At 33.0% G+C, this 11,199-nt stretch overlaps 1 protein-coding gene across 1 annotated transcript in view; it reads right to left on the minus strand.

Moving 5' to 3' along the window:
• LOC124359460 (ruvB-like helicase 1) overlaps nt 1-7,735 on the minus strand; it is a 30,091-nt gene extending 22,356 nt beyond the window's left edge. Inside the window, exons 1-3 of the mRNA XM_046812213.1 lie at nt 7,464-7,735; nt 4,884-5,012; nt 1,472-1,646 (exon numbers count right to left, since the gene is read on the minus strand). Coding sequence (XP_046668169.1) covers nt 1,472-1,646; nt 4,884-5,012; nt 7,464-7,604 — 445 coding nt within the window. The 5' untranslated portion in view covers nt 7,605-7,735. The remainder of the gene's footprint in view (nt 1-1,471; nt 1,647-4,883; nt 5,013-7,463) is intronic.
• Between the last annotated feature and the right edge of the window lie 3,464 nt (nt 7,736-11,199).

The following is an 11,199-nucleotide window of genomic DNA, read 5'->3' on the forward strand; positions in this document are numbered from 1 at the left end:
TTTGTTTAAAATTTAATTCTGAACAAAAATATAAATGGTTTATATGTATTATTCCTAAAAAACACACTAATTGCTGATCAAAACTTTTTTGTACACGTTTTTACTGCATTTTAGTCAGTATCAGAGCCAGCCTCATTCTTCCTGGTTTGAGAGGCCTCCAGTAATGTTCAAAGTAAGGGAAACACTACCTATGAACCCCACAAAGGGGTTACTTTTACACTGCACACAGTCTTTCACTACGGCCTGGTAAATGAGCAATCCGGTGTGGAAGATCTCCACTTGGTCCAGGAGGTAGTACAGTAGGTGGATGAACTGGTTGTAAGGGTTCCACTAGTGCCAGTATATCTAATACTATATCAAATTAAAGTTTGGAATCCGGTCTTTCTAACCATACCTAATATATATAACATTTAAGTTGCGGCATAATATTGGAAATACCGGAACAAAAGAGACTTGCTTTAATGGACGCTGCAGCGTCTTTCAACACTTGGAGATTGTGCATGTCGTTTTCACATTAGACTTTTTCATTATTTTTAACGATTTTTAAAGTTTTTATAGTAGTAAGTGGTTGTGCAACACAATGCATCTTCCCCCGGGACCAAGTGGTGTACAGTAACCAAGTTCAAAGCGTACAACAGAACCAGTATTGAGTTCAAACGACAAGGATGACAACATGGACGATGTGGAGTACCAGACGGACTCGGAAGTTTAGAATCCTGATTACGAGACTAACCCATGCCAATGGAGCGCTCACAACTGGATTGGAATACATTTTTATAAATTTATGTACAATAATATTTTTTGTATCATTTCAAGTAAATATTTAAATATATTTTGCTATAGTTACTCACTACATTTTTGTAAATAATAACTGAATTTGAGTGAGTTAGCGGAGATTTATATTAACTTTTTCACATTTTTATAAAGTTTTACATTCATTTTGGTTTTCACATTTACGTATAAATATTATTTATATGTGTCTAAAACGAATAAAATACAATTCATTTGGAATACTCCCACTGCCATAAAAGGGCGTTCCCTAGTGCGAGCGGTAACTAAAGTTACCAGCTGGCAAGGAAGACTGTCCTCAGGAGCTAGCGGTAACCACAGTTACCGCATCCCCAAAATGGTAGAGAGTGATAAATTTTGTAATTTATGAGTAATTTTCATATATTTCTATCATATTTCATCCAAAAGTAAGTAAAAATATATTTTTAAAATGTCAGCATATTGGGAACTCTATATAGGGATTTTTAGCAGCAAACGTTTTAATCTGTTTCCATACTTTTATAAAAAGTATTATTATTAGTGATGCTGTTCAACATATACCAATGAATTACCATAGTTTATGAATTACAGAACTTCTTAAATAAAATTTAAGAACTATAAAAATATAGATCTGTCCATGAAAATAAAAAGAAGATATGTAAACACATACAAAACGATTAATATAAAATAGAATGTAGCATACCGCCCATGGGATTTTCTGTTTCAACTGGAGTCAACTCTGTTACTTCCCCTTCATACACTTCTTTGGTTTCTTTGATCCTTAAACCAATTGCACGTCTAAAGTTTTCCATCAAAACTTCAGTTTTCTTAATCTCGGAGCTGTACACTTCTGAGCCAACCATCAGGCAAAATGGTACCTACGAAAAATTCTTCAACATGTTAACTAATGTTCGGAATAGTTATAACATAAACTTTTATTTTGGTTGTGTAACAAATTTGTTGTATATCATACATTTAATAAAAAGAGTAAAAATTAAAATCAACGTAAACTTATTACTCTTCCATCTGCAAATCGCACAAGGACAAGAGAAATAAAGTAACAATGTTTTAACTATCTTAAAATCAGCGTAATCTAAAAAAACTTGAGGTTACAGGTTGAATTCCAATATGTTTATGCAGAAAGCTTGTGTTGTATTGTATATAACTTCAAAGTTCATTTAATACTTGCCATTTTATTACAAGTTTTTTTTTATTTGCTACAGTGTAGTCCTCATAAGACACACTAAAATATAACAAATTCCACAACTTTAGTTTGTATTAAATCCCATACAAATGTATATAATACTCAGTGTTAATAATACCCTTGATTTTTAAATAGATCATAATGTTTTATGGTTCAAGGAAAGAAATATTAACTTTAAAATAACAAATATTCATTGTACACAAACTCTACATATAATAAAGCTGAAATCTAATTAACGCATTTTCCATCGTTCAATTCCTGTTGTGATGCAGTTTTTCAAAAACTATAGATCACAATGAATCAGAAGCACAGCTCATTCAGCCATGAGTTATTAAGAGTTATCTTAACATGTTGATCACATCATTACTGTTCCAATTATACGTTAAATGTTTTTCTTACTGTTATAATTCTTTATGTATTCATATTTTTATGTGAGAATGTGGCATAGAAGACCTTCAAAATATCTCTTAATGTGAAATTTGTACATGAATTGTTACAATATAAGTAATTGAATACAAACCCAAAAATAAAAATTAGACATTACTCCCTCCATGTTAGTGAGAATTATTAAGAAAATTGTAAGTAAGAGATTAATTATGAGCTATCTATGTATGACTGAGCAAGAATTAATCATTTGTAAAATAAAGGTTAAGATCTGATCCTTATATGTTCTCGTTCAGCATTAAGAATCCATTTCATAAGAAATATTGGTCACATATAATCTCAAATTGATTAAACCTCAATATTAAGAACTTTTAACATAGCAATGCAATTCTTATTATTTGTTATATCAATACTGAACTGCATTAAAAAACTGTATGATGTCAATACAATATTTAATTAATAAAGAAACACAAATTTGCATAATTATAAAAATACTTTTAGAATATAAAAACAAGTAAATTCGTTCATAAATATATAATGAATCATTTTATTAAAATATGCAACACATTAATAAGTGTTCATACTGAAAGAATTATTAGAATAAACAAATTACATACAGAGTTTTAGTGAACCATTGCAAAAGTTGTATTTTTGCTCCGACACACTTGGGGAAAAGTCTGATGCTTTTGAGGTTCTTCTGAAAATATGTAGTATTCAAAAAGGTTAATAGCTTTTAAGATATACAACAAATAATGCTGTGGTCAGTGCACATTAAACATCAAAACAAAGATATTTTCACTGCTTTTCTCAGTATGCTTTGAAGAGAGGAGGTATACCATTCTAACTCACTTTTTTTAGTCAACTACTTTTGGTAAAGTCAATTTAACCCTTTGAATGCTTCGCTCTTTGAATGCCAACGTTCGATTTTACTGGACGTCAAAAGTTGTCTGAAAAGTGCCAACATCCGATTTTACCGGACATCAAAAGTTAGCCGAAAAGTGCCAACTTCCGACGTTCGAGGAAAAAACCACTAAAAATTGAAAATTTAATATTTTTAAAACTAATATTATATTAAATTGTTTGTAAAGAACTGTTATTTTCAAAATAAATTGTTATAGTAAACTTCCAATCAAATGAATTTTAACGAAAATCAATCTAGAACTCACATAAAAACATATTTGCTTGACATGGCTACCGGAAACAATGTGATATTAGTTTTTTAAATTTTGTATAACTCACTCATTATTAAAGATAATGATATACATTTTTGAAGATTTACAGATAGTTGAATACTCTTTCCAGTGATGTGGACAAAGAAAAGGATATGATTTTTTTGGTAATGACAATTAGGTTGAAAATTGAAATTTAAATAAATCTTGGAATTTTTTGACGTGGTAAGTCCATTTTTTATATTCCTAAATTTAATTTGATAGTAACTTTGTTACTTAATGTTAGGCAGACTTTTCAGAGAAAAATTACAAAAACAGTATGTTGATAGCTTATTAAATAATCAAACTGTGATTTTTGTACTGAAACCTTGCAAAATGCCTTCAAAAGGACTGGCACTTTTAATTGCACTCATTAGAAAAATACCTGGCACTTTTCAGTACACCCACTCAATAAATACTTGGCACTCAAAGGGTTAAGATATGTTACATGCATAGTATGCCTTGGTTTTTGAGGGCACAAATAAAAGTAAGTAAGTGCGGGGACAAAGTGTCCTCTTCCCTCAGAAGGTAAAAAAAAAAAAAAAAAATGCATAGTATGCAATCATATTTAGGTACTTTGGGATTATACCGACCACACCAGTATGAAGAACACAAAAATATAAATTTATAGAAATAGACATGATAGAACGAAAAAACAACTCTTTAATTGCAAAATTACAAACTTACAAGCATTTCCAGGTATTGTGATCGGTATTTTTGTCGCTGTTATCTTATCTTTCTCGAGAATCCAGATTACGGCAGGCCGAGCGGCATCACATGATTTGCACTGTACATAATTGCCTTTCCATTACAAATCAACTTATATTTCTGATCAGCCCCTCTAGAATTTGATATTTTACTGATAGGTACTATCTCGAGGCACTCGCATTTTGGGTGGCGGAATGTGATCAAGAATAAAAACAAGTTTTGAGTGTTTTTTCAATAAAGAGTTTAGTTTTAGTTTGGTATAATATTTGTTTTTGTTGAATTTTTGTGTTTGGAGAAATGTAGAGGTAAAACACGGAAGTACAACAAAGCGACGAACCAGCTGAACGGGCGGCGAGACTCTGCAATCACGTTATCTACTAGACCGCTCGACTTTGACCTCTGTCTGAGGATGGGGAGGGGTTTGCGATAAGACAATTCCTGTTTTATATTGACGAAATATTGTTCTACGCTAATCTAGTAATCAGTAGAAGCAAAATGTCAAATAACGATTCATGTCTGGGTGTGGTCGGTATAATCCCAAAGTACCCATATTTAGCTTACTAGGAACAACAATGCATTTTTTCAAGATAACTTATAATTATTACACACACCTTACTACCTAGCTCTTGGGCGATGGCTAAGGCTATGGCAGTCTTGCCCGTACCAGGAGGTCCACCCATCAGTATGGCTCGACCGGCCATCTTTTTCGATTTGATCATGTCCACAACAATGCCAGCAGCCTGGAAGAAGTTATATTTTGAAAAACAAGTACAGTACGTCTATTTTAATACAGAGTTCATATTCACCTACATACATATAAAAACATTGCAACAATATAAAACAAGGTAATAAATTGCGAAGCTCACATACTTTTCTAGTTATAGGCCTACTTAAAAGTTTAACATACAAAAAAGATTACAGTTTTTGGTTATTATTATTGGCTGTGACAGTCCCGCCCCCCACAGAGCAAACAAGAGGGAAGATACGTTCTGTGAAGCAAAACAAAAGTTTTTTCCTATGCAAAACATAGATCCATAGCCCGCCAAAAGAAGTAGTCACTTCAATAATTAATTTTAAAACATTAATAGAGCAACTACTTTTCTTGCAAGATAGTAGGAAGTTATGGTTAGGTGAACTGACAATAATTGTTTGTTTTTTAAAGTTGCATTTCCCAAAAAGCAGTACGCCAGAGGCATTCATAATCAGACCATTTAGAATTTGATTTAACTGATAGGTACTACATTGAGGGATGTTTTTCGTATATTGCCAACAGTGCAGGGCAACACAAAAGGTGGCACAGATGGCCGAAGGAAATTGTGTCAGGCTCATATAAATTTTTATTCTTAAAATTTCTAAATCAACAAAGACGTCTTTAATTTGGGTCGAATGCCCTTGATTTCAGGATTATTGTTATTTTGCGTATCCAAAGATGGCGTAAAGGCTAGTCAGCAAACCAATAAAGGTTGACATACGATCATAACAGGACCATGTAGTGCGCCTGTAAGAACAATGAAATATTGCGAGAAAAGTAGTTCCACTTTTAATGTTTTATAACTTCCGTTATTTGTCATTTCCACCTATTGTTTTGGGGCAGAGTATGGTAAGCAAATCCGGTTTTTATATTGCTTATTACAATCATCGATACTTTACTTATCGAATAACATAACTATCAATTGATATCAACGTGTATAAGATAATACTACTACATTAAAATCAAATGCTTCAAATTGATAGAAATAGTTTTAACAATATGTAATGTCATAAATAATTAAAAAAAACCTGTAACCATTAATCAAACAAAAAATTAAGATGGGTGATTGGGAAAATGTCATTTAAATAATAAAGATGACATAACAAAAAAAACAAACATCTTCAAACCAAGAAAGACACAGTAGATCATCTTTCAGTGTTATTTTGAATAGTTTTCTAAATTTAACTATCTTATTTTATTAAAAAGAAGTTGAGTACAAAATAAATTGTGTTTAAAATATGAAAATGTGTGTACAGATGGTGCAGACGATTTAATTATTGTTCTAATTAGTTACTATTGGTTGATTATATCAATAGGTGTAATAATTCAATGTTGTTTGATAATTTCGGAACAAAAAAAAACGGGTCAGCTTATAGTACTCTACCCTTGTTTTGTTCAGGAAGACGATAGCATTAGGTTAATAACACAAAGCGAAACTTGTATTTTGCTGTTCCTGCAGTTAACTCGGGTAGGGTCCAATAAGCGGACCCGGTTTTTTATATCGAAATTGGCAAACGATATTACTTAATCATAACCATCGATATAATCAATCGATACTGATGAATTATTTTTAACAACTTAAATAATCTATATGAACAGCTGTAAACACTTTCAAATAATACAATTAAGGTAATATTATTTAAATTTCACGTAACATTGTGTATTAAAATGGCCGTCAATCTTAGGAAGCTTCACGAAATTGCTTTAAAAGACGATAAAATATGTTTTTTATGGCTTCAGGATGTTGGGTTAGTACCTAAGAATCCATTATGTGATATTTGTGGAAAGGTAACAAATGTAACTGTCAGAGGAGCTAACATGGTCGTCTTCAGATGCAAAAAAAGAAGGTAATGGTGGACACAACTTTAGTAAAAACGTTTTCGTTCTGTTTCATTTAGTTAAAGTTATGAGTTTCCCTGATTTTGGTTATGTTCATTTATTATTTGTTATCATTAAATTCACATTTTAATTTAAACATATGATTGTTATTACTTTTATATCGATTGATAGTCTATGATTCGATATGCGAATATTAGGTATCGATGATTATATTCTTCGATATAAAAAACCGGGTCCGCTTATTGGACCGTACCCGTTAACTCTACATAATTAACCCTTAACTTTTAACTAATCTGTTCTAACCACAGAACTCAGATAAACTATTATGAGCAGATAACACTGAACTTCTTAGATAACATGAAGCTCAGTATACCAATATAACCACAATTTTTATTTACATTTTAGGTATAATTAGGCCTGTAGAAAAACAAACTTAGGCTATTTGTGATTTCCACCTCCTATCACAATAGGCTATATATATATACAGTTTTCTTCAGGAAGATGAATACGTTACTAACGCTGAAATTTGCATTGGCTATTCCGGCCGTTAACATCACTGATCTATTTGTTAAAATTGTTACACCATACCAAATTGACTTACCTCTCTAGCACTCTCTTGTCCAACCAATCCTGAAGCCATTTGAATGGCGTTTCCATTTTCATCAAGCCCTAGTCCCTTAATATGACTATGTGAAGAGATTCGCTGGGTCTTTACAGTACTTTTAACTTCTTCGATTTTCATTGTTAATTTAGATGAGTCTAACACAAATTAGTCAAGCAATTACGAGAACACTACCGGTAAGAATAACCCTTTCTTCACTCCAAACGCACCAAACAAACGTGCTTTCAATGTATCTATGGTTACTGTTATTAAGCGTGTTGCCAACAGCAAACGCACAAATACCCGCATTTTAACTTGAAATTACCTCAAGATACCAAATATCAAATGCTTACCGTAACAAGATATATAAAAAATATAACATAAAACTAATATTACAAATGTGGATTAGAATACTATAGTTAATTATAAGCTTGTCAGACAAAACAGCTCGTCCTGTGGTCCAGAAAATATTTTGTATTTTACTCATACTGTCAGATATTAATTTGATAAGTTATGAGGTATCTCATTCCACCTCAAAGTACTATGATAGGCGTAAAGAAACGAAGAAGGAAACCGAAACGGAAAAACAATATGGAGAGTAATTATATCAATTAATCAGACTCATTGGTGTATATCAGTTTCGCTGTTGTAAGCATTGAAAGTGGCAGCCACGGACGGGTCTTTTCTTAACTGATCCAGCACCAAGAATAAAGTGAGTGGGGTTGGCCGGCCCCGGCCGGGCTACTGGTAAATCATCTTGAATGAAAAAGAGGAGAGAAGTCGGCGTAAAAGGTTAGTACAACAGGAATCTCGGACCAGAAATCTACGCCAGAGTTTTCTGTACCTGCTACCTCTGCGTCATTCAGATGAACCTATATCGCTGGCTCACAATTCGGATGTTGACGCTGTCAAGCCTATCTAGACAACATTTTTTAGGGTAAAAGTGAGAATCTGCAATTAGATGTTTTTGTAGTATCTAAGTACGGTTTTACGTCCAAAGCAATACGTTCCTTTAATTAAAAACTTCTCATTGGCAAAGCCACTTAAATAAAACTTATATAAGGTCGCATGAGTGGCAGTTCTGGTTAGAAATTAAATACAAATTCTGAACTTTCAAAATAAATCAAAATGTAGGACTAAACTTTGAAATCAGTGAAGCTAATATTCTTTTAAAGCACAATAAGCAAATTACCATTGTTGGCCGATTTATATCACCAAATGACAATGCAAATGTGTTTTTCGAAAAGTTTGAATCCCTTCTACTTTTATTTAAGCTCAAAAATATAGATTTTCTCATGATTGGTGGCTAACTTTTAATGTAGGCTACTCTGTCATACTGACCCCCTTGCCGAGCGGCTTAAAGACATATTAACAGTCTTTGGTCTGTTTTGGTTCGTGAACTCGCCAACTAGAGTGACTGCCAGTAAGAGCATGGGTTTTGACGACATCGTAACAAACATGCGTCACTCATTTATAAAACTAACAGAAACAGTTAACGCAGAGTCATTAGAGCTGCAAGGCTCTGCATGTTAGAAATTTCTTGAAAACCAGTAAAATGTTTCTAATACAGCTTGGAATATCACTAGTACTGTAATCAACAGTACGCCTTATACTTCCAATACTATGCTACAGATTAAAATAACCGATAAATTAATTAAAAACACTTCCAAAGCTGCTAGTCATTTTAATCAATTTTTCAAGCGCAGCTGTGACTGGAACACGAAAAGCCGACCAGTCAAAACATTAAACCTATACGTTGTATAGCAACAAATAATAAATGCTATTATTTGTTTTGTTATTTGTTTGTAGCGTTGTTTGTTTTGTGTTATATTTCAAACCATTTAAGTCCTAAATGGACTCCAGAGGTCTCCATGATGCTGTCTCCTGTTGATGAAGTTGGTGTGGCCAGGATCATTCAGTAACTCTAACCTAAAAAGTCATGTTACATTATTAGGGTGTCTTTGTGTTGCTGAAACGCTCCTATCACCGATGGTGTGGCTTGCCGCACGGATTACGTCTTACCTTAAGAGAAGAAGCCATGGTTTACAGATCGTCGATGTTATATCAGAAAAATTACAAATTGTTCATGGAGCCCTCCAGGGATCAATCCTTGGGCCTGTTTTGTTTTTATTGTCTGCAAATAATATTAGGTAATTGATTCAAAATGCAAAGATGATTCAGTATGCTGATAACATGAGCCTATGTTTTCAGGCAAAATCAAAGGAAGAACTTGAAATTAAAACTTTTGTGGGTTTAGATTCTTGCATTCAAAGATTTTATAAAACCAATTTTGGAACAAACAATTCTAAATCTGCGTTCATTAATTATTGTTTGCAACAAACATAAATTGTTATTCGGCCTGCGGTAATGATATGTAATGTCATTCGGGAAGAAACAGACTCCACAAAGTTCATAAGACTGATCTTCGATCGGGATCTTATCTGGAAAAAACAGATTGACAAAATCTACAGTAGGGTTACATCGAGTCTTTCTGTTTAAGGCGTTATTGGTGCCTAAGGCATTCTACTCAGTTGATGAGTTTATGGAGGGCCGCTGGGACTTAAAAACAGTTTTAGGTACCGTTGCTTATTCTAAATGGCAGCTTGACTATAAAATTAAATTTCTTAAGGGGAGCCGGGAGGCCCTATCCTCGCAATGTTAAATTATACATATTGAGGTACACTTATTTAAGCTATAAGGTTGAAATTTTTTTTACATACTCTTATACTTGTTGTAATACTATGTGACTAGAATTACATTGGTGTGTCGTTAGGAAAAAGAATTGGAATTTATTTTCTTAATCGAAAATTTTTAACACTTTTTTTTTAACTTATTATTTAATATTTTTAAATGTGGAAGAGTTAGAGTAATAATTTTAGTACTGTATTTTGGCAATGGTACTGGAAATACTCACAAAAAATTTCAAACCTCTAGCTTAAATAGTTCCTGAGAAAAGTGCACCTTTGTGTGAAAAAATATAATTTGCGGAAAAACGCATTTAAAGTAAGTAAACATACCTTAGGCCTAGAACATCCCTGCTCCGTAGTCTGGATCATCTGCATTACCTTCCTCCTCTTCAATAAGTTTTCTTTTAGCTCTTCTTTCTTGCCTTGCAGTTTTAGTAATGTCCTCAGCTGCTTTTTCAGCTTTACGGAGTCGCGTTTTGTCCATTCCTTTCAGAGTGTCAATCGAACGTTGACAGATTTTTAGCCCTAACTCTTTATATAAGTTCAACTTTCCACAATGGCCAGTATTAAAAGATAATACACTGTCAAACACTCCTAGTTGTAATGTATTTAACCTAATGAAGGTACTTTTTGGCAATTTTGACCAAACAACATGGTTAAAACTTTCATTAACATTTTGTGTTTGTCCATGAAGTCATTACTTTTGACTGTTTTGATAGTAGGTCATTACTTGTCAAATCTCTATAAATGCTTTTAATAGCTAGCAAGACAGGCCCTGGAAGTGGAGTTTTGTGCTTGTAGACAGTACTTAGAGCTTTGGATTTATTATAACCACACCACGATTCGGCTCCAGTCGGACAAAGGCCGTGCTGAGGGTTTTCATCTGTAGATAACCTATGGAAATAAGTGTCCCAAATATTTTTTTTCATTTCTGAGACTCCTTTCTTATCTGACACTGCTCTTCTAATAGCTAATCCATAGTAATTTTGTAGCTTGTCAATTTCTACATCTGTCAGTCTGCCTTTCCCTCCGATTACCTTACCGTCATC

Source organism: Homalodisca vitripennis, chromosome 4 (genome assembly GCF_021130785.1).
Source record: "Homalodisca vitripennis isolate AUS2020 chromosome 4, UT_GWSS_2.1, whole genome shotgun sequence".
NCBI classification, from domain to species: domain Eukaryota; kingdom Metazoa; phylum Arthropoda; class Insecta; order Hemiptera; family Cicadellidae; genus Homalodisca; species Homalodisca vitripennis.